Source organism: Haliotis rubra, unplaced genomic scaffold, assembly GCF_003918875.1.
Source record: "Haliotis rubra isolate DU_JTF1 unplaced genomic scaffold, ASM391887v1 Scf449, whole genome shotgun sequence".
Classification (NCBI taxonomy): Eukaryota; Metazoa; Mollusca; class Gastropoda; order Lepetellida; family Haliotidae; genus Haliotis; species Haliotis rubra.
Genome location: NW_025767134.1, coordinates 34,159 through 58,375, shown reverse-complemented (window position 1 = coordinate 58,375; position 24,217 = coordinate 34,159). Strand labels below are relative to the sequence as shown.

At 38.9% G+C, this 24,217-nt stretch overlaps 2 protein-coding genes across 2 annotated transcripts in view; one reads left to right on the top strand and one right to left on the bottom strand.

Moving 5' to 3' along the window:
* Nucleotides 1–5,005: 5,005 nt before the first annotated feature.
* Nucleotides 5,006–10,433, bottom strand: LOC124289757 (platelet endothelial aggregation receptor 1-like). The gene is made up of 7 exons (XM_046726400.1): nucleotides 10,071–10,433; nucleotides 8,266–8,350; nucleotides 7,452–7,817; nucleotides 6,980–7,189; nucleotides 6,331–6,618; nucleotides 5,963–6,083; nucleotides 5,006–5,609 (listed from the first exon to the last, which is right to left on the bottom strand). Exons 2-7 carry the CDS (start codon nucleotides 8,336–8,338, stop codon nucleotides 5,240–5,242), a joined length of 1,428 nt encoding a protein of 475 aa, XP_046582356.1. The 5' UTR covers nucleotides 8,339–8,350; nucleotides 10,071–10,433; the 3' UTR covers nucleotides 5,006–5,239.
* LOC124289750 (multiple epidermal growth factor-like domains protein 10) overlaps nucleotides 7,068–24,217 on the top strand; it is a 37,793-nt gene continuing 20,643 nt past the window's right edge. Inside the window, exons 1-4 of the mRNA XM_046726396.1 lie at nucleotides 7,068–7,174; nucleotides 19,697–19,787; nucleotides 20,093–20,374; nucleotides 20,430–20,432. Of these exons, the coding sequence (XP_046582352.1) occupies nucleotides 19,736–19,787; nucleotides 20,093–20,374; nucleotides 20,430–20,432 (337 nt within the window). The 5' untranslated portion in view covers nucleotides 7,068–7,174; nucleotides 19,697–19,735. The remainder of the gene's footprint in view (nucleotides 7,175–19,696; nucleotides 19,788–20,092; nucleotides 20,375–20,429; nucleotides 20,433–24,217) is intronic.

Sequence of the window (24,217 nt, the reverse complement as noted above, 5' to 3'; positions counted from 1 at the left end):
CCCTCTCAGGAGGACAATAATGTTACAGTAGTTTAACCCCCTTTGAGGATACAGCCACTAACAATCCGAGCTGCTAATGCCAGATCATGGAGGCTGTCCTAGAAACCGGAATGCGAATTATCACAGCAATGAACGTTGGTAACTTTATACGCGTAACAGTTCAAACAGAATAGTAAAGGAAATATAATATACATACATTTTTAATAACGATATCACGGCATTAGATAGCGTCATCCCATGTCATTATCGCCGTAAGTTTACCACTGAATGCATATCGACACACTTTCTATTTTTTAATATATATTGATTACTTTGACTGATAACTTTATGGGCATGTATATCCTAACTTTAGGGGCATGTATATCCGCGAGCGAGGATAATATGGAATGGGAATCATACCATTTAAGATAGCTGTGTAAACATTTTCTGTCCTATCATTTGCAAAAAGACTTCATATATAGTTTTAAATGCGTTATTGGGAACATTTTTAGGGCTGTATCAAACATAATCTAGAAATATTTCAATTTCAATATCATCCCATGATGAGATACGATAGCATGCAATACCTCATGTCACCGTGACCACCTCATTCCTTGGTCGTCTCTTGTGACAAGCTTTGGTTCATGCAGACCTATGTTCTTACCCGGAATCCCAACGAATGATCTAAGGCTTCTTTACCCCATAACCCTAGAAGCATTTGTTGCAAGCTTTAAAAACTTGGCAATGTAATTCCAACAGAGCATCTAACGGTAAACGTCATAAGCTAAATATTCAAAGTAATATTTTAATAATAATATCACTCAGAAGTCTCTAAACAATACCTAGACAGATCATTTTAGCTTAAAATATGTTGTCGCTACAATGATGATGTAGGTATGTACTTCTTATAGCATGAGATGTAGTTCACCAGTGCTCTAAATATAACGCTTATCACCTTGTGCACATGTAGTTTGAATATACCAGTTCTAACACGTCTATTCGAAAGTGCAAAGTGTAATTCAGGTCATACACGTTACCTAGTGAAGGTAGAGAGGGAGGTATACTTTGCAGAAAAGACAGGTAAGAGTTCGTTTGTGTTTGTATGTGGTTTTGATGTAGTCCAGATATACTATTAAAAGAGAACAGGTAATGAACTATGAGGAATTAAGAGTAATCTATCCTGACAGAATGAATGTATCGAGCCTGTGGTTGGCTACATATTCACAAGGGACAGGTAACCGCAATTCCGCAAGTTTCCATATTATTACATGTCATATTAGGGGAAAACATATCAATAACGTATGAGGTGAGGTGACATTGGGTTTTACGTCGTGCTTGAGAATATTTCGCTTGAGACGACGTGCATGCGTGTGTATGTGTATGTGCGGCTGCTTGTACTAGCCAAGACTTAAGCTGGTTTTATAGTGCTAGCCAACTGAGATACCATGTCGCAGTGAAGCATGAATACCACACTCAGACACATTATACTGACCCCGAGCCGACCAGTCCTTGTTGTACCCATTACTGCCGAGCGCCAGGCAGGGACCAACAAGTACCATATTTTAACGTCTTTTGGTATGACGCGGTCGGGGATCAAATCCGCGACCTTCCGCTCTCCGGGAGGACGCTCTAACCACTACACCACGTAGGCGGTCTTTATGTCATTATGAAAGTATGAAAGGTAAACATTGGAGTGACACTGATGTCAGGGTACTGCTCAGATGATGTTGGAGGAAGAGTGATAAATGCTCGTGTATTCGAACAGTAGATTTATGATGACTATGGTTCCTTATTTGTCAGCGTAATTCCAGTGGTCGTATGTGTAGAGTAAAGTTTTAAACGCTCATGATCTGCATCACTTTGTGGTTGTTCTCTCACATGAAGCTGCCGAGCCGTAATGTAACTGAAATACTGTTGAAAGAGGCGTTAAACGCTCAGATCACCAATTAATTGAGAATCACGCAAATGTCGTGTGTAACGTGCATCAATTGGAAACAGTGTCCCAAGACTCCAGTTGAAAACTGTCCTGCTACTAGGTTCTTTCAAACTTTACAACATTTTGACGAAATCTTTATTGGGTCTTTTATATCTTTATTCGGCCTAGACCGCCAGGGAGACAGATTGCTAAGGACCAAACAAGTGAAGGGTCAAGATTTCTCCATTTCTGGTGTCTCCCGCCGTGATGTTGCTGGAATATTGCTAAAAGCGGCGTAAAACCGGGAGTAAATATTGGTGAGTAATACGCTTCATTATCAGCCATGCTCCTCCAAATCCACGTTGCCTCTTATCATTTATCTACACTGACTACGCTTAGCTCACATCTAGCACAAGATGTGTCCCTTATCTAGGGTTCTATTCATAGTATTTAACAGTCGTGATATGACTCATACCCTTGACATAGTAAAACAACCATAAGGTCAGTTCGTGGTGAGGTGAAGTAAGGTTTAACGTCACGCTTAAGCTTATTGCGCACATATAGCAACGTGCTTGTATATGTGTGTGCGTGGCTTTTGAATAACCTACTGAGGACACGGTGGGCTGACTACGGGCCTGACAGGTTTTGTTTTATCCCCTTCACCTGAAAAACAAAACATTTTAATGTCATTTGGTGTGGCGCCGTAGGGAATCGAACCACCAGGCTCCAGCTCTTCGGCCAAACCCTCAATCCACACAGGAGATTTGATAGATACGTTAGTGTTGCTCTCACTGGTGAAAATGTCAGTGTGACTGTACACTTGTTGTTGTGCAGGGAGTCAAGGTCCATCCGGACCTCAACCACGCCGCAATGGCTAAGTGGGTTAGACGACTGAGTTTGTGTGCCGGCGTTTAGGTGACTGACTCTGGGAGTGAGGGTGCGAATCCCGTGCAAAACCAACAAAACTACTAGAATCTGCACTTCACTGAGAAAATGTAATCCAAATAGAACATGTGTTACATTTTTGTAGCAGTTTTGCGTTTTACTAAAACATCTGACCTCGCCTGGCACAGAGGCAGCTACTTTATGGACTGTTAAATGTCCAGAGAGTTACATACGTATCGCCAACAGAGTTACATACGTATCGCCAACAAAATATAAACATAAATAGTATTATATCTAAGGGCGTTTTGAAAATGCGTTATTGTCTTTTTACAAAGACTTTCTTGAGACTTGTAAATCGATAACTCAAATTATATGTCTTTGACATGTATTTCATTCGAAGTGAGTTTGCTGCAAGTGTTACTCGAAAAGTTTATATACTACTGGAATAAAATAACTGTGCATAATTTGATGTTATGCCACTTTTTAATGCAAAAAGATTATAACATGATATGTAGTGTTTTCCTTAGCCACTGTTTAACAGGATAATATCGAAATCTGTATGATTTGACACCAGACATCATGACACGCCCTTGAAGAGATGTGGTGTCAAAAGTAATTTCACAAATCCAGTATCGTGTGCGTCCACCATTGGCGTTGATGCAGGCTTGATAATGACGACGCAAAGACGACACTAAGCGATTGAAAAAAGCTTTGGGAATGTTGTTCAATGTCTGAACCAACGCTTGTCCCAATTCAGCTTACGTCAATGGCTAATTCTGGGCTCGGCGTTAACGTCGTTCCATCTCATCCCAAGCGTGCTCGATACGGGACAGGTCCAGAGAAACAGCTGGTCAGGTCAATACCGGAATGTTTTGTTGTCTCAGGAAATCTGTCACAACACGAGCGACATGTGGACCGGCATTATCTTGCTGAAGCGTGTACTACGTCCTTGAATGAACGGCTGCACATGTGGACCGGCATTATCTTGCTGAAGCGTGTACTACGTCTCTGTCCTTGAATAAACGGCTGCACATGAGGCCCAATGGTGTCATCCCTGTATCGCAGACCTGTCAGATGCCATTGACAATGACAAGTTGTGTCCAACCATGAGACGTGATGTTTCCCCATACAATATCTAAACTGTCGACGTTGAATACGCACGCTTCAACATACCGTTGCCTTTCTCTTAAGGGTCGTCGGGGCAGGATGTTATGCTCCGTATAAAATGTGGCAATGTGTATGTCATAGATTTCGTCCGTGGGAGCCTTGACAATTAACACTTATCAGAGGGGTACACAAAGTCCGCAGTCTAGACTACCAGTTGTCCGACTTCCATTTTTGTGGAAGCCGCGGGGGGCTGAGCGGTCTATCTAGGCGTCTGACTTTGTGCGCTGGTGATTAGGTGCCTGACTCTGAGGGTGTGGGTTCGAATCCCGGATGGGACTCAACCCCAAAATAGTCCTAGAATCTGTACTATACTAAGAAAGTGCAATCCCAAATATAACATATGCTACATTTGACCACTTTCTAAAATGGCAATGTGTATTTCATAGCTTTCGGCCGTGGGAGCCGTGCCAATTAACACTTATCAGAGGGGTAAACAAAGTCCGCAGTCTAGACTACCAGTTGTCCGACTTCCATTTTTGTGGAGGTCGCGGGGGGCTGAGCGGTCTATCTAGGCGTCTGACTTTGTGTCCTGGCGATTAGATGCCTGACTCTGAGGGTGTGGGTTCGAATCCCGGATGGGACTCAACCCAAAAATAGTCCTAGAATCTGTACTGTACTAAGAAAGTGCAATCCCAAATATAACATATGCTACATAGTTCTGTCTCTGTTGAGCATTAGTATTTGTGTACAGCGCAGCAGATGCTTGCTATAGTAGCGATGATTTTCGATTGATTCGCCAAAAACAATGTAGCTCACCTCATTCATCTTTATAGTGAAATTGATGAGGTTCGTTTTCGAAACGTTTATACATAATATTGTCTTTTTTGACATCAAGTAATGTACATTTATCTTGGCCGCTCACACAAAGTCATTAAGCGCTACTGAGATCGTCACTGTAACGATCCCATACGTTTACATTACGGAATGTCCTCAGAGCATTCACTATTTTACTCCAGAACAAGATAACGACACTAGCTCATGGCCTACGATCTGATTGGGGACCATGTTTTGGGGTGAGTGCTTTATTGACAACTGGACACAAAGTCTTATGGCTTATGGTTGAAAAATCTTTATTGAAAGTAATGATCAAAAGTTGACAAGATACGGAAGAAAAACGAGGAAGTTCCTGCGATATATCTATGTACAGATGGGGGTGGGGGACGATATTTAAGAAAACAACACGGTGTATGGAAACGTATTCCGGATAAAACATATTATTTTGGGTAGTAATTACTCCACAAATGTATCTTGAGCCAAGTGTGACATACATATTCATTTCATCCGACCCATGGTTCAACCGGATGTCTGTGGAGTGATGTAAGTAATGGCGATGGTGCCAGACCTGTCAATATAATGTAAGACACCATCAGAATCGCAGACTATACTGTCAGACGGCAAATCATTGGTTGGTTCAGTTTCATCAGGAAGTGAAACGCAATCTGCATAGCCATCATGACTATACACTGCAGAGTCTCCTCGATCATTTCTCTGTAAAATGTTGATGTTATTGTCAGACTGCATACCATCTTGTTGGACTTGCGAACAGCTATTGTCCAAGTCAGAATCGTCGATAGAATAGTATCTATGTCCCTCGTTGAGATGTACGTCCTGTTCGGTATCATCTTCTTCCTGCACATGTTCGTTCGTCCCTGTATCTCCATGCCTGTGGACATACAACTAGGAATATTACATACTGCAAGCTGCAACTTAAACACCCATACCACCACAACCACTCACGTTGTCACTCGATGCGACTAAATAAAAAGTGATTCCACCCGATCAGTTTCATAGAATCAGTCACTGGTTCGTCTAGTCCAGACCCGATTAGTTACACAGTATTACAGAAGTCATACACAGGGTATTGCGGATTGCTGCCTTGAATACAAAAATCGTTTTAAATGGTTTAGGATTAACTATTGATCAATGGCGATGTGAACACAAAGCATATTGGGACGTAACAATATGAAATCATGACTTCCATTTCAGTTTCAAAAATAAACAAAAAAAAGGGCACACCTGTTGATGAAGTGTTTCTTAATGGCGTGTCGACACTGAAAACAGATTAGTGCTGCGACAACGACAAACAGACTTGATACTGCTATGTTCAGTGTTCCACTTGAAACCATTGACACAGGCCCTGCAAAATAATTCCTTACATGAGTACTTATGTTGATATAGGTGTAAGGGTACGCGGGTGGCTACGATAACACAGGTAAGGGGTACTTCTTAGGTCGATTCCTGTCATTATGGGAATGATTATTAGATTCGTAGTATTTATGATTAGGGACTATTGCAAATTAGATGTTGGAAATCGGTACCTATGATGGCTTTCACGAAAATGTATTTTAAGTCTTATACATCAAATACATGTAATGTGCTCTAACCATCTGGTTTGTCTGTAGATCCACATGGCAGCTGACATACATCTCCACACATTCCGTCGATGCAATCGCAAGTCCCATCATTGATGTTACAGGTTCCGTTCGCACAATTCTCAGGGCATTTCATGTCACATGTAGGCCCATACTTACCGACCATGCAGCCATTAATGCAGACACCTGTTTTTACATCACATCCTCGTGCAGTGTCTATTTTGGTGCATCCTTCAGGGCAGGTGTTGCTACAAGATTCTCCCCATTCGTTCGGTAAACACGAAGAGAACGTCCTTTGGACTAAAATTACACGCATATACATTTTAAAGAACAGGCTGACATTCATGGCATTTGGTACGCGCAGCCATTTCTCGTAATATTCCTGAGGCAAAGGTGCATTTGGGTAATGCTGCTGTATTTATGCCAATGTAGTAGTTTCGAAGCTAGACAAAAATACTTTTCAGTTTGTATGGAAAATGGTAAATAGCTTTAGAGCATATTTAAAATCTGTCTTGTCGATGGTTAGGTTGGGAACGTTCATCTCCATTAATATACGTCCCAAGAGTTCACTGCATCAACCGTAGTCTGACGTTATATGAGGAAACCTGTAAATTGTTATTCTACACCTTGGTAATCATTGAAGATATGAATGACGCATTACCTTCCACTATAACGGTGGACGTGGGCGTGTGCTTACAGCTGCTTTCGTTACAGGTCGAATTGCATGTCTTTCCAACCCAGCCATTCTTGCAACCAGCGATGCACTGACCCGTCGTCAAGTTACACAGGCGACCACTTCTGTTGTTCCTACAATTGTTTGGACAAGTTCTGTTGCAGCATGTCCCCCAAGAGTGAGGTAAACAAATCCTGCCTGTAAGCAAACATTGAAAGAAAAATAGTTGTATCATCCTGTTGTAGAAAATGCTAATCCATATGTTTCAGTATACATGGAAATGGTGTGAACGTATATCAGCTCTTTAAATGCAAACGTTTCACCACAGCAATATGAAAGTGAGTGGGCATACCAAAGCGTATCATGTCAAGCATATTGTATGCTACCTTAAAGCATACATTGTGAGATTCTTGTATCACTGTAGCTATGTCATTGTTTGTAGACCGAAATATGTGCTTACCTCTGTCCCCTGACTGAATAGTGTTACTTGCTTTACATTCACAACGCAGGCCAAACCACCCATCAAGACATGTAGTATCCGAGCACGTTCCATTGTTGAAGCACCGAAATCCACGACACATTTGTTCACATGCAACGTCACAGTTTTCTCCCAAGAGACCATTTGAACATTTTGTGCAACTTCCGCTTGTGCGCTGGCATTCTAAGCAGTCTTCAGGACATGGGATTCTGCAACTCATCCCGTAGAACCCGTCAACACAACCTTCAGCGCACACAGTCCTCCCCGCGCTAGTTCTTTTGCATGAGTCACGAACACAGTTGACTAATTTTCCATTCAAACACGATGCTGCTGCGCCAACGCCGCTCACTAAAAATATATAAACTCATTACTAGGGTATGTTCATATATATTCATTATATTGGTTTGTCAAAAGTAAAACATTATAATTTGTATTTGCATTCTTTGCAGCCACTCCAATGTGCTGATCATGACAATGCAAATTTACACAGCTGAATGCACCGTATGGTGCAAATAGGCGCAAAAACAATACTATAGTGATACAAATTAAGCTTCATTTTAGAGTCGCCTTTGTAAGTAATGTAGCTTAATCACTGAGATATATCAACTCAGGGGGGCGGGGTAGGGGGGAGTCTAAAAGGGTCCGATTTATTGTGTGATAACTGTGATGACAATGCATGAGTATACCGGCAAATGTGGGCATTAGATATATTATCAGTGCAATGAAGGCAGCTCAGACAATGTCCCAACCTAGACTTATTTGAAAAAATATATAGATCCCACTAAAACAAACTTACCAAACATTAGTAATCCTCCGGTCGGGATTATCCACAGCAACAAATATCCAGTTCCCGTGACAACCATTGTCATGTATATCTAGATCTGGAATGAAAATATTTAATGTAAAATACGCTGATGAATGAATAATAATGATAAGTGTGAAAAAACTGATTTAGACAACAGTAAGTCAACTAAAACAAAAGAGGGAAAAATAGTGTTAGGGAACTAAGGTGCTTCAAAAATTTGTAAAATATAAAACACTTATAGGCTACGCCCATAAAAGCTGACATGACAATAAAATATTATCCAAAGCTACTTGCAAACAAACTCGTTCCCTAACTCCAGTGAGGTGAGTTCTCCGTACAGAGGAGCATCCCTCTCTGAGATGCAAAAATGTGTAGATTCGTGACCCCAGCTCATCCTGACTGTGAGTCCTGGTTTGTCATCATGGTGCCTATTCTCGAAAGTGTCCCAGCTAAGACAGATCATAACTAGTTATGACAGGAGTTAGGACATCCTACCGTTAGGATAAGACCTATTCTCGAAACGATCCTATCCCTGTCCTAACTTGTGCCACCTATCCCAGCTTGGACAGCGAGCTCTTCAGTAGGTGAGATAAAAAACCTTCATTAAGTTGGGCATTCTCCTAAATATTACCCCATGATTCATTCCACGAAAAACACATATATAAGACACAACTACAATCTCGTTTACAAGATAAACGGAAAGACTAGAAATCAATGTTAAGAGCTTGAAAGCGGTGAAATTCCGCTTTTGGTGGACTAAGTAGATCTAGATTAAATTATGATTAATTCTAGTTATAATTAAAAATCATATCTGAGTGAACTCGTACTCGAATAGATTCAAAATATATAATGAGATTTGTTCGAATTACCATTCTTCCAGAAAATATATATTGTTATATGTTAATGTATTCCATATTTTCATCACTTAATAATAGTTAACGACGTTTTTAAAATTCATTTATTTAAGAAGGAGATAACATTTTTCTTCAGAGTCAAATCTGCCAAAAAAGCAATAAGATATGTTCAAAACATATTTTCATTTTTCTTCGTTTTTAAAAATCAAAACCATGACTTGAACTCCCATTATGCGTCACAAAGTAAAAATGCACCTATTAAATAAACAGGAGTTTCTTCCCTTATCAAGTTGGCCTTGACATTGACATTTCACAGCAATGTGACAGAAAAGAGAAATGTTGTGAATAAAAAGGGATTAAAACAGGTAAGAATTGAACCTATTGGAGACCTAAAGAATATGTGTATTGCAACAATTATGTCTATTCATTACCGATAAATTGATAATATACACTAAAAAAACTCTTCTTAACTCATCACAACTGTGTGCTGTTGTAAATTCAAAAGTAATTTAGGCGAGTTATTTGTTTGACAACGTAATATTGGTGAACCACACCATGTTGATTTCCACTAAAATAGACCTAGGACAAGTCAGAACCTATCCTAGTATTTGTCCTAAGTTAGGATATACTTTTCGAGAATAAGGTAGGACGCCTATCCTAGACATTAGGATCAAAGTTAGGATATCCTAGGGCTAGGATCCTTTCGAGAATAGGGGCCCTGTTGGGTTTCTACAATGCCGTTACATCAATGATACCCACATCACCCCTGCTTTCCTCTCACATCATGCTGTCACCATAATATACAAATGCTGGACCAGGAACGCACCATGATCAGGCCTCTAAAGGGGTTATGACAAATAGGAAGAACACGCACGCACATACACACGCACGCAGGCACACACGCTCACTCACTCGCTCGTTCGTTCGCACACGCACACGTACCTTAAATGTCAGTTAACGTATTCACTCCGTTGTACGATGTCTGGTCAGCATGTCCTGAGCTTGTCAAAAACAACAGCATATGTTGCCCCCTGCTACCCAGGAGCGCGGACACAAGAAAGAGGGTTAATGCCGTCATTGGTAAAAGGAATCACACAGGATATTGACAGTTTCGTACAGGAAGTGGTGTTTTGTCGATAACAGTCATTTTCATCAGCAACAAATCATCCACATCTGACTAGAAGCTCCCGGCAGTCACGTATCATTTCTTATTATAGAATCACATTTTACTGAACTTTGTTAGGAGTCTATAACATTAAGTTGACCCAGAAACGTAACATTGAAATGATATGAATTCACAGGCGCATCATAAAATTAACCAGGCATACAAATAAAAATAATAACTTCAAAGTAATTACAATGGCAGTACACAATAGAATGTAAGTACAAAATTCAATAAGAGTTCTATCACAATGGCACTGTTGTTGTGGGGCCGTGTTTTGCGTTGAATAACAATCTTCCAAGTGTATAACATTGTGAAGGATGGGGGCAGTGGTGTGCTATATTTAGAGTTCTGGAAGGTACTACAGAGTGGAACAACACTGTGGGCCTTTCCACTATATTCTGACACAGTGAGTGAAAGAGTATGAGTCTTTTTCTAAGGTATATGAGGGCACATAATTCTGCTTCTCATCTCAAGTGACATCGAAAGTTACAAGAACACCAAATCGTTTTAACCCTGAACAATAAGATAATCAGCCTTGACCGATTTTGGAAAATATTGTTGACTATTGTTGCCGTGATATTACCATCATCGTCTTTATTGTCATAATCACTGTGTTTGTAATATAATGTCTATGAATGTGCACTGCCACAGTAATACATTTCGGGTGATTTGTGTTAATGTGTAAACCTAGTTAATTTTAGAACATAATTTGTAATTATATCACATTGCTTTGTTTTTGTTGGTTTGGTGATTTTTGCTTTAACTTTGGTTTCAACAAACATAGGTTGCTGAAGACGGGTTAACTTCAGGTGATAAAGGCAAAAGGTATGTTTTTCCATGTGATATATGTTATATGTTAGGAAAACAATTAACTGAACTTTGACTAATCCAAATGATTTACAGCCACACCCGTGTTTTTGGTAAACCAGACATTAGAACACACCTACTGAGCAGACATTAAAACAGTGTGAGAAGATTAAAATACTCATGCTTGGTGATAACATGTATCGAATCGTGATATCGAATATTAAAAGAATTACATTTTACTTTTCCAATCAGAAGAACCCACATGGAGTACAAATATCTGCTTAATATTGTCAAAATAGTATTGGAATACGACTTACCGCTGTGCCGTTGAACGTGCCCTACATGAACAGCATTTGTAATATTTCCTGTTATTTACATCGCGTCCGCGCCTCGAACCAGGAAAGTGAAACGTCAAATTTAATTGGAAATAGATATAAATATGTAATATATGGCATCTGAAATCAAATTTGGCAAATAAAATATTTCTTATTATTTTAGTACTCTTTTAAAGCAAATCTTGCATTTGACTACTTTCTGGAAGGAGTTATGCGCACAGGACCACATATTAGCCCTTGCATAGTCACACGGCACGATGTTAGGACCCCGTCGGTATTAAAAGTTGCACTTGATTCTGAATAATAAACGCAGCGTTCAAAATCCGATCAAGGTTTTCACCTTCATGTTCTATGAATCCTTAAAATACTATCCACAAACACAAGTTATACTTTACTTCAGTAATCCAACGACCGAACGTCATAAGTGATATTTGTATACAGCTTCAAATCACACTTCCTTATGTGGCCTCAAATCACACATTGAAAACTTCAAAGGCCTGCTTTTATATAAGTATTTGTTTATAGATTTTACTGTAGTTTTGACTATTTTTAACAGACACGCATGTTGCAAGGTAGCGTCCCTCACTCACAACCTAATTGTGTGAATGGAAGATGAAGATATCACTTGAATACCTTTCTAACTTTTGTAACCTACACATATGTTCTTGGTTAGCAATGGGACTAAAAAAACTCTATAAACCCCTGGGCAAGAAGTTCTTCTTCTTCTTCTTCTTCTTCTTCTGCTTCTTCTTGTGGCTTCAGATGTAATATGAGACGAGGGGGAATTTGCGCACTCCCTTTGTATACCTAGGAAATAGTCTAGCAATTTCAATATTAGTCTCAAATGCAGATGATTCTAGAATAGGTGCCCTCTAGATCTTTTCAAATCATTCTGTATCATTATAAATCTCGCATAGTCTAAATATAGCACAACATCGCCCCTCATTAAATATCACTTGCACAATGTATAGCACTGCCATAGGACAAGTCTGAAGTATTGTACTTTGAAGATAATTTTAATTTTGTTTGTTGTTTTACTCAGGACTCAGGACTCAGGATCTCCAGTTATATGGTGAGATCAATTTAAAGAATATCAATAATATAATTGTAAGCTAGAGAGGGTGTCATATTTTAACTGATTATTCTATAGGCAGATGTTCAATTGACATTGTAAAGGAGAATTTTAAACTCATATGCATGTAATTCAGGCAGTATGATTATTTGATGAAGAGAGTACGTGAGTTTCTTGCTGTTTGCCTGATTTCAGTAAGTCATTTAAAAACGGCATGGATCCTCTTCAGGCATTAATCCCACTGCAATGAGTGAGGATATCATCGATGTAAGCGTCAACATCCCCAATAATGCCGGCAATGGCATTGATGAGACGTTGGCAGGTAGTTGGAGTGTTCTTTAGCCAAGATGGCATTTGTTTGCATTGGGCCTTCTGATGTCACAAAAGCTGAGATTTACTTGGCATGCTTAATCAATTGAACCTGCCAATACCCCTTCATTAGATCAAAGTTGCTGAGGTACTCGGCTTGACCAATTCTGTCGATGAAGACATCGATTCTTGGTATTGAGTAAGAGTCTATAGAAGACAAAATAATGTAAAAACAGGCTGTAAAATCAGTTGCCAACGACTGAAAGTAGATCACCATACTACGGACCATGAGGACTTGCAGTGTCTTTGCTACCTGCATTGACCCTAGCTGGATTGATATCACCCCTTCAGCCGTTGGCGAGTGTAGGCAAATTTAGCCATACTTTAAACTGGCAAAGATACTACGTAATAAAAATCTGGTACTGTTAAATTTACTTTTAATGTTACGGGACTTACGTACCCTCTTATGATGACAATAATTTTATAATACATTAAGCTCCTTTGAGGATACAGCCACTAACAATCTCAGTTACTAACTTAAACATCGAATGAAAAAATAAATCTATCTACAATACACATTAATCAAAGATTTTCAATTAGTTCTATTTCTTGTAAAACATCAATATATAAATGACAATTTACAAATACTAAAAACATCCTCTACTGTTTTTGCACTTGAAATATACTACCCATCAAAAGAAATATTTATCCCTTGTGATGGAAACTTCAATACAGTTAAGCAGGACATTCCTGACCGCGATTCTTTCTTTCATCACACGGGATGCAAAATGGAGGAACCTCCCATTTTAGGTTTTCGTCTTGTATGGCAAATGCGACAAATCTGGACTGACTGCCCAAGTAGTTATAACCCATAGTTGGCTTGATTTAATGTACTTTATGGATACCTACCTGGTTGTCCCACTTCTTCCGCATCAGATCACGGACGTAAGATCTAATGATAGCTTTGTAATCAGAGTATGGAATGAGAAGTAGTGTCACAGATTTGTTGAGTGCTGCCTTAACAGCAAAATCAGCCATTGTGTTTCAAGAATGCCAACGTGGGTGGGTACCCAACAGGACGCCAGTAGCAAGGTCATTATATAATTTCGATTAAGAGTGGATGTTTACAAGATACATTTTTCATAGCCTGAAGGCACAAACATGAGTCTGAAAAGGGTATATATATTTTTATATTTAGTGTGTTTTTAATATACACTCAGTCAAAAACTTGGTGATAACATGTATCGAATCGTGATATCGGATATTAAAAGAATTACATTTTACTTTTCCAATCAGAAGAACCCACATGGAGTACAAATATCTGCTTAATATAGTCAAAATGAGTATTGAATACGACTTACCGCCGTGCCGTTGAACGTGCCCTGCATGAACAGCATTTGTAATATTTCCTGTTAATTACATCGCGTCCGCGCCTCGAACCAGGGAAAGTGAAACGTCAAATTTAATTGGAAATAGATATAAATATGTAATATATGGCATCTGAAATCAAATTTGGCAAATAAAATATTTTTGTTATTTTAGTACTTTAAAGCAAATCTTGCATTTGACTACTTTCTGAAGAGTTATGCTCTTATGAAACGTTTGCGCACAGGACCACATATTAGCCCTTGCATAGTCACACGGCAAGATGTTAGGTCCCCGTCAGTACTAAAAGTTGCACTTTGATTCTGAATAATAAACGCTACGTTCAAAATCCGATCAAGGTTTTCAACTTCATGTTCTAGGAATCCTTAAAAATACTCATCCACAAACACAAGTTATACTTTTACTTCAGTAATCCAACGACCGAACGTGATAAGTGAATATTTGTGATACAGCTTCAAATCACACTTCCTTATGTGGCCCTCAAATCACACGTTGAAAAACTCCAAAGGCCTGCTTTTATATAAGTATTTTTTTATAGATTGTACAGGAGTAGCACTGACTATTTTTAACAGACACGCATGTTGCAAGGTAGTGTCCTCACACACAACCCTAATTGTATGAATGGAAGATGAATATATCACTTGAATACCTTTCTAACTTTGTAACCTACACATATGTTCTTTGTTAGCAATGGGACTAAAAAACTCTATAAACCTGGGCAAGAAGTTCTTCTTCTTCTTCTTCTTGTGGCTTCAGATGTTATATATGAGACGAGGGGAATTTTATGCACTCCTTTGTGTATACCTAGGAAATAGTCTAGCAATTTCCAATATTAGTCCTCAAATGTAATGCCGGCAATGGCATTGATGAGACATTGGCAGGTAGTTGGTATGTTCTTTAGCCAAGATGGCATTTGTTTGCATTAGTCCTTCTGATGTCACAAAAGCTGAAATTTACTTGGCATGCTTAATCAGTTGAACCTGCTAATACCCCTTCATTAGATCAAAGTTGCTGACATACTCGGCTTGACAATTTCTGTCGATGAAGACATCGATTCTTGAAATTGAGTAAGAGTCTATAGAAGACAAAATAATGTAAAAACAGGCTATCAGTTGCCAACGACTGAAAGTAGATCACCATACTACGGACCATGAGGACTTGCAGTGTCTTTGCTACCTGCATTGACCCTAGCTGGATTGATATCACCCCTTCAGCCGTTGGCGAGTGTAGGCAAATTTAGCCATACTTTAAAATGACAAAGATACTACGTAATAAAAATCTGGTACTGTTAAATTTACTTTTAATGTTACGGGACTTACGTACCCTCTTATGATGACAATAATTTTATAATACATTAAGCTCCTTTGAGGATACAGCCACTAACAATCTCAGTTACTAACTTAAACGTCGAATGAAAAAATAAATCTAAAATACACACTAATCAAAGATTTTCAATTAGTTCTATTTCTTGTAAAACATCAATATATAAATGACAATTTACAAATACTAAAAACATCCTCTACTGTTTTTGCACTGAAATATATATCCCTTGTGATGGAAACTTCAATACAGTTAAGCAGAGCATTCCTGGCCGCGATTCTTTCTTTCATCACATGGGATGCAAAATGGAGGATCCTCCCATTTTAGGTGTTCATCTTTTATGGCAAATGCGACAAATCTGGACTGACTGCCCAAGTAGTTATAACCCATAGTTGGCTCTATTTAATGTAATTTATGGATACCTACATGGGTGTCCCACTTCTTCCGCATCAGATCACGGACGTAAGATCTAATGATAACTTTGTAATCAGAGTATGGAATGAGAAGTAGTGTCACAGATTTATGAGTGCTGCCTTAACAGCAAAATCAGCCATTGTGTTTCAAGAATGCCAACGTGGCTGGGTTACCCAATAGGACGCCAGTAGCAAGATCATTATATAATTTCGATTAAGAGTGGATGTTTACAAGATACATTTTTAATAGTCTGAAGGCACAAACGTGAGTCTGAAAAGGGTATATATCTTTTTATATTTAGTGTGTTTTTTAATATATTTAAGAGCTGTTAATATGCTTCTGCTTCTGAGTTGTTATCTGGAATTCTAGAAGATATTGTTCTGGATCCAGTGACAGTGGCAACTGCGCTACCATCCTTGGACCCATCTGTAAATAAAGATTTGTATGTATTATATTAACTTTTTAATTGATTTAATTCCTGTTTATATTGTAGTTCAGTAGCTTCGATTTTTTTTAAATGTTGCCCGTGTAAGGTCAACTTGTGGCCTCACTAACTGCCAAGAGGGTGCAACCGGGAAGGAGATATATTATCCAGCTCAATGCCAGCATCAGAGAGGTTTGCCTCTTATTCCTAGAGGCAGGATAAGAGAAGACTTCTTGTTGTACAGATCCTCGTAGAGGGAATTAAAGGCAGTTATATGCTGGCTTGTACTGATTAGAATGAAGTTTTGTGAGGTACTTCGAAGATGGTTTGATACGGCGTTGGTTAAGAGAAGTCTCGTCTGCTTTAACATAAAGACTGTCAATAGGAGAAGTTCGGAAAGAAAAGTCTTAGACCTTGGTGTTGGATAGAAGCAAGTATTTTGATGTTGCTTTTACAGGCTCCATCATATACGATGGAGCCGTAATCAGGTTTCGAGCGGATGACTCATCTGTATAAGCGTAGGAGGTTAGTTTGGTCCCCTCCCCACTTCGAATTGGAAACAACTTTCAACAAGTCAAGTGCTTTCAGGCTTTCATCTTTAAGTTTTTAAATATGTGGTAAAAACGTTGTATGAGAGTAAGAATAAGACCCAAGACCTTGGCCTCCTTTACAACTTTGATGAGGGTGCCATTTAAATAGGTATGGGTCTTTATGCGGTTTATATTGTTTTCAATTGACCATTTATGTTGATATAATGCCTCTCTATTGTATGCATATTTTTACCACGACAACAAACATTAAAATCATCCTCGAAAAGTGATCCATTTACTGAATCAGTTCAAACCTGTTACAGGCAAAATAATGCCTTTTGGGACATCCTGATCCTGACTGTAATGATCAGGCAGGGTTGAGGCCCTTGCACTTGAAATTTCCTGTCTGTTAAAAACTGTGATATAAAAGAGGTAAACGACCTCTCAAACCAAAATCACGTAAATCCTTTAAAATACCGTATTTTCGAGTAGTATCATAGGCTCTCTCAAGATCAAAGAAAATTTACACTACGTGTTGTTTAGATACTATGTCATTTTTAACAAAAGATTCTGATCCTACTTAATGATAAGTAGTACTCCGATCTTTCCGGAAACCACATTGTATGTTTGTAATTAAGGTATTGGTTTCCAGATACCAAATTAATGCTATTTACCATTCGTTCCATGGTTTTACAAATACAACTAAAGTCCATATTTTATCAAATATATCTAGAAGTGTTTCCAGACATGGTTCAGGTAAATGCTTCAGGAGTTGATAGTGAATATTATCAGACCCTTTTGCTGTATCATGAGCCTGCTGGAGGGCGCTATGGGGCTCATGTAATGAAAATAATTCATTATAATCTTCACCATTGTCTGAGTTTAAATTTATTGTTTTCTTCTCCTGTTGTTTCTGATGTCTTTTAAACCGAGTGACATTTAATTTGACGAAGAAGAATGTTTGGCGAGAGTTCACCAAGCTAACTGGCAATGTCAACCTTATTAAAATATATTGTCGCCATCCTTCAGATGGTGAACAGGTGATTTTGAACCTTTGCCCTTTATGTTTTTGGACCATGTTTCACATCTTTGAAATCGGTGTGCGTGATTGGAACATAGTTCGTCCATAACTGATGCTAATTCTGTTTAAATGCGCGTCGAGCCTGGGTATTAACTTGACAAGTTTAACTTTATTTAAATTAGGCACTGTAGAATGACTGCGATAATACATTTTGGCTTTCTTCCTACATTTTCTGGCCTGTGTACATTCATTATTAAACCATCGTTTACGGATATGTGGAATTGCAGAGGACTTTGGTATAGTTTGCTGAGCAATGTTGTTTAGTATATCTGAAAACAACTGTATAGGATCTTCGCTATTCCCAAAAACATCATGTTTGAAGTGATCAGTGCTTGTATAATGACCAGTCAGCCTTGGTGAAGTTCCTTCTTGATAAAGGCGGATCATCACCAGGGTAGATTGTTTTGAGAATGGTGGGAAAGTGATCACTCCCACATCGGTCATCATGGACTATCCTTTAAAATTCATTATACAAGATGGAGTACCAGATTTTGGAAAGAATATGTTCCAGTAGCTGGATGTAAATATGTGATTGAATCATCGTTAAATATACATAGGGTATTATCTGGATTTTACCTTTACTGTTAGTATGGGCACTTCCCCAACGTGGGTTGTGACCGTTCAGATCGCCCATGATTAGGCATGGCTTCGAAAGCGGATCATATAGATTTGAAGATCCGACTGTCGAATATAAGATTTACACAATTGTGAATGCAATGTGCAGTGTAAAAGAACAGCTACAGTTTGAAGATTTGTATTGAGGGGGATAGCGCTGTATTATACCCTGCCATACCAACATAGGCGCAAATCCAGTCGCTTTATCTCCTGCAGAGGAGAAGGAGTGATAATTACTGCAGTGCAGTAAATTAAAGGCGTCTGTATTTTTAGATATGTCTCTTGAACTTAATTTCTGTCTGAGACTGACATACAATAGAAGACATGCTGACACTTGTAACATCAGAGTCGATTGGGGATATACACATCCACCCTGATGTTAAAGTAACCTTCTTTGATAGATTGCAGAAGTGAAGATCTCGCAAAAGTCAACCGATAAGTATTAGTTTTAGTAAAGATTCCCCCCATCTTGATGGTGAAAAGTTTTACTGCCGTAACACCTTGGTCCTTAAGCTCTGTAGCAATGTCTTCTTCACTCATATCACACAGGCAGCATTCCCTGTCACGTATGATACCACGACAAGTATTTAGAGATCTGTGTTTAGACACAGCAACCTCAACATTTGCAAATGTTTTAATTGATAACGAATTGAAAGATTGCTGCCTACGTGCACATTCCACCAAAAGTAAACCAGTATGGAGACGAGTGACACTTTATACCTCACCACAAATCCCAGAGATAGCTTTTGAAATTGCAAACGGATTTTGTTTAATCGTCAGAAAGTCCATAACTAGGAATCGAACCCATGGTTCAACTTTTGCAGAATTATTGTATTATTATTGTTCAGACGCCTCTTCTTTTCATTACAAAATGAACCGACTTGTGGGGATGCCGCGATGAAATGAAAATAATTCGACATCGCTGCTCCCCACCCACCAGTGAGTGTCTTCCCCGGTTCCAGACGGGGGAAGAGCTATTAGCGTTACCCAGCACTCACCACGAGGATGCTATAGGCCACTGTTATGTAGTTTCTTTTTAATACATTACTGTGGATATGCCATCAAATGAAAATATGTTATAATCTACAAAAGTCTTATATCATATTTCAGTAGCTGAAGACGATATGCAGAGAAGCGTATTGAATTCAAATGAGACTCCAAGAGCATTTTGAGGTGTTCTTTCTACTACTCGCATCATCTGGTAAATATGGCCATATGTTAAGCTCCTTATGGTATTTATTAAAGAATACGCTTAACCAACTGTTGTATTCATTAGTGAGTGATATTCAGATTCAGTAAGCAAACAAGTGTAGTTTTCATAGCACGCTGGGCGAACGTTTTGTACACTTGGGTAATGGCTTTATAGTTACTTTAGTTTTACGCCGCACTCAGCAATATTCCAGCTATACGGCGGTGTGGCTTTATAAAAGACAAAGGTTCCTGAAATATATAATGCAATATGATTTGACACTTAATGAAGACAAGCTTAAATGTGGTTATTTTCAGAATGCAGACAGCAACACTGTGGTAAAAACAAGTGGGGACCTGACTGCAGCAAATCATGTCCTGAGAATTGCTTAGACCTCAAAGGTGTTGTCCACTGTCACATAAGCACGAGTGAATGCCTGGAAGGTTGTATAGCTGGCTGGTACGGAGATCTGTGCAACAGCAACTGCAATGTGAACTGTATAAGTAGAACATGTGACCAGGAAAATGGCAACTGCTCCTTAGGTTGTGAAGTTGGTTATGTTTGCAACATAACACCTGACAAAGGAGAAGCCCAGTGTGGTAGGTATACGGTTAAGTGTAGCCCAAAATGCCTTAGAAACTAAAATAGTTTAAGAAGGTGCCCCATGCAAATCTATGCATTGCACTCTGATGAACTATAATAGTGAGTACACTATGTAATTGCCAAATGCACTGCAAAAGAAACACAAAATCTAAAAGACATTTGAACATGCGTACATGTTCAAAATACATGTGAACACAATATTGAAGATGCAAGAATGTCTTATCTTTCTAACTGTACCATGTCCGTTAAAGTTCAAGATGAGCTTTCTGTCACATTCCAAAGTCAATATGGTGTTCCTCAGGGTTCTGTTCTCGTACCGCTCATACTAGTATTTACTTTATACATTCTCCCATCGGCGATATTATCAAGAAACATTCTTTGAACTTCCACCTCAAACTTTAGAACTATATATCAACATCGCAAGAGTTAAGTTGCATTGATGACATACGGCAATGGATGAGTCTAAATGACCTCAAACTGACTGACGTAAAGCCAGAGTTTTCATTCTCTGGGCCAGGCAACAGCTACGAAAACTTAATCATGGGTCCATTTGCAACGTCACGCAACGAGCTTTCTGACTGACTCTCCTCCGTCATTTTCCTCGAGGCGTGGCATGTCGAACATGTTCTAGAATGATAGAAGTGTCTTTTCCTGACTTCTGTATTTCTTAAGACTGCATGGAGTAGAAATGATAAGCATCTATAGTTGTGTGGAGTTTATAACGTGAACATTGCAGACAATTTATGTCACATATAGCATGTTCCTTCAACTACGTGGCCGCGTTTTGACGACCTATGAATATATCTCAGATTAATTATTTTTGAGAACCGAGGGTAAATAAATGCATCGAATCCTTGCCTAAAAATGTAGGTTAGGTCTGACAAAGTCATCAGCACAAACATTCACAAAAGTCAGTGGGATTGATCGCAAACATTTCATTCGCTGCAGTAGAAGTTTAATACTGATTCTGTTTGTTGTTTGTGTGACATAATTATTGCCTTTAACTAATATAATACCAGTAACACAAATTGCGCGTCTTGTTAGCAAATGTTGTTTAGCACTTCTATTCCCTGCCACGAAGTGGTAGTGGGGTGGGGGAATGGGTGCTGTCCTTCCAGATACCAGAGAATTACTTGATGAAACATTGATACAGGAACTGATAATTTTTTTTTTCACGACAGCAAATTCCAATCAATCTAAATTTTAACTCAATTATTTTCTCACTAATTCCTAATTATTTCCACCACTTTTTGTAAACCGCCAGTGTATCCAATAATATCCACACCTGCCAGCTATTTGTTTAAAGTAACACCATCCTGCAGGTGCACTAGTCAGCATGAAGTATTTCAGTTTTCAATTAAGTTTCACTTATCTCTTTAGAACCCTGTACTCAGCAGGTGGTTGTATGAATATTTAATGCTTGTCTTTTTCTGTTTGTAGAAAATTGCCAGCAGGAAAACGCCCTTGTGATATCATTGGGTGTAATACTACTTCTGATATGTTTTGTCATAAGCATCATTTGGTGAGTATGTTTTGTTCTCAGAGAGGGTAAAAGAGGGTCTCAGAGGATACTGTAAACGGTGGGTTATGAAATTCTACCTCGTCCTAGTCCTGACGTCAGGTCTTCCATCACACTTTTGGATGACGCAAAACATGATCGAACATGGTGTGTCAATTCTATCCGTTCTGCTTTAATGTAATGAACAATGCTCCCCCAGACGTTACGATTGACACTGAGAAGCCCTCTCATTTGCCTTCCTAGATTTGGTTGCCGAAGTTAATGCGATTGCTATTCAGAAACCTAGCGATGTCATCCACAGAAAAGGTTACGCGTGTTCATCACCTTCCTCAGCTACAGGAAGAGATTCATTCCTTGTGCAAAAGTCTCCACTATTGCCTCTTGACAGGAGACCCTTATCTCACAGAAGCCCACCAGAGACTGCTTCAAACATCATATTCAAGTGCCCATTGGCATCAGACCCTCCAGTGTCTAGATACAGGTCAGATGAAGTGACTAGTGATAAATGTGTGTTTTCTGTATATAAAGTGCTGAAACAGTCAGGACAGGAGACTTTGTATTGTGACCTATTTGCTACAGTATACACTATGCCAATAAGACTTGGGTTTTGAGACGGCAGCATCAACAATTATTGGTCGGACACAGTCGTCCACAATCAGAGATGGATCAAGACTGTTTGAATCAGTGGCCGGTTTGGACACTAACCAGTTTTCACCCCACAGCACAAGAGCTGGATCGACCTCCAAAGTTGTCTTCTAATGATGAATGTCTTGTGATGAAAGAAGCAGGATTTACACAGTCTGAAACATTTTCAAAAGCATGACAACAAAACTTGCAATCATGGTCTAAATTGTGTTTTGAGTGGCAGGAAATATGAGTTACCAAACAATTTAGGGGTTTCATCTAACTGAGCGTGTTTGAGAGTTGAAAAAGGCAATACTTAAACCGTTCTCTGTCTGAACGTTCTGGAACTTGAACATATACATATTTAAATCCTCGCGTGACTACGAAGTGATATCAAGACTAGGAGGTAGAGGTAGAATTTAATATTTAACAAGTGGATTGTGTTTCTCCCTAGTCACAGTCAGGAAGGCAGAATCCATATTCCCTCATGTTCCCATCTTCCGTACCCGTGAAGGTCCGGTGTTGTGGCCAAAGTCAACTAATTACTCAAAAAGAGAGAATCATTTTTCGTTTCCTTTAAGTTCCAAATTAGTATCATTCCCATTTCACGTAAGTTCCAAATTTAAATTCATATTTCATTTAAGATTCTAAGTTTTTGATAAAACCAGTCTAAAGTTACCCTTCCATATCTGTTAAGGGGAGGTAAATGCCTTGGGTCATGTATATCATGCCATGTGCTCGCAGCATACACATGCTCAAGTCACCAAGTCCACAAGCTATAGAGGTCTAAAACAATGGTAAGCCACTTACACTTTTGACTCAGACATAAAGTGGTTACCTTAAATGCAATAATGCTTTATGTAGATATATATTTAGCATGTTAAAGTTACAGTAGTTCTGTGATATCTATTCTGAGCACAGACACTTGTTTTCCCCATGTGTTGAGTATGTCATCATGTTAGCTCACCTTACCATACTTAACCTTTATGTTCATATGCTGTGGAGTTCTATTTAAGTGAAACTGGTTAACATTGAATTTTCATATGGTTAAATAGTAAGAGAGATTTTCATCTCTTTCTGAACTTTAAAGAATGTATCAAGAAATAAGAAGACAAGAATAAAGAATTAAGAAACAAGCCACTTGGTTATTACATCCGGGTTAGAATATTGATCTTCAGTAACCCATGCTTGTCGTAAGAGGTGACTAACGGGATCGGGTGGTCAGGCTCGCTGACTTGGTTGACACATGTCATGGTATCCCAGTTGTGTAGATCGATGCTCATGCTGTTGATCACTGGATTGTCTGGTTCAGACTCGATTATTTACAGACCGCCGCCATATAGATAGAATATTGCTGAGTGTGGCGTAAAACTATACTCAGTCACCCACTCCCACCTTCCCAGTTGATATCTGCTGTTGTACTATTACGGATGTGTTCAATCGTCATTAACAAATTGAAGATCTGAGCACGCGTCTTTCTCATGTCATTAGTGAGTTTGTTTCTGACAATAAATAATTTAATTATGACATTATCAGTGTCAGTTAACTGGTTAAAATGCATGTAAGATGTTTTGGTTGGCCTTTCTCCAAACCATGACCATTGTAAGATAGGCATTGTATGTGAACCAAACCAAATGAATATAAAGACATACTATCGAATCTTTATTTCATAATAGTAACACTATTTGATATTAAC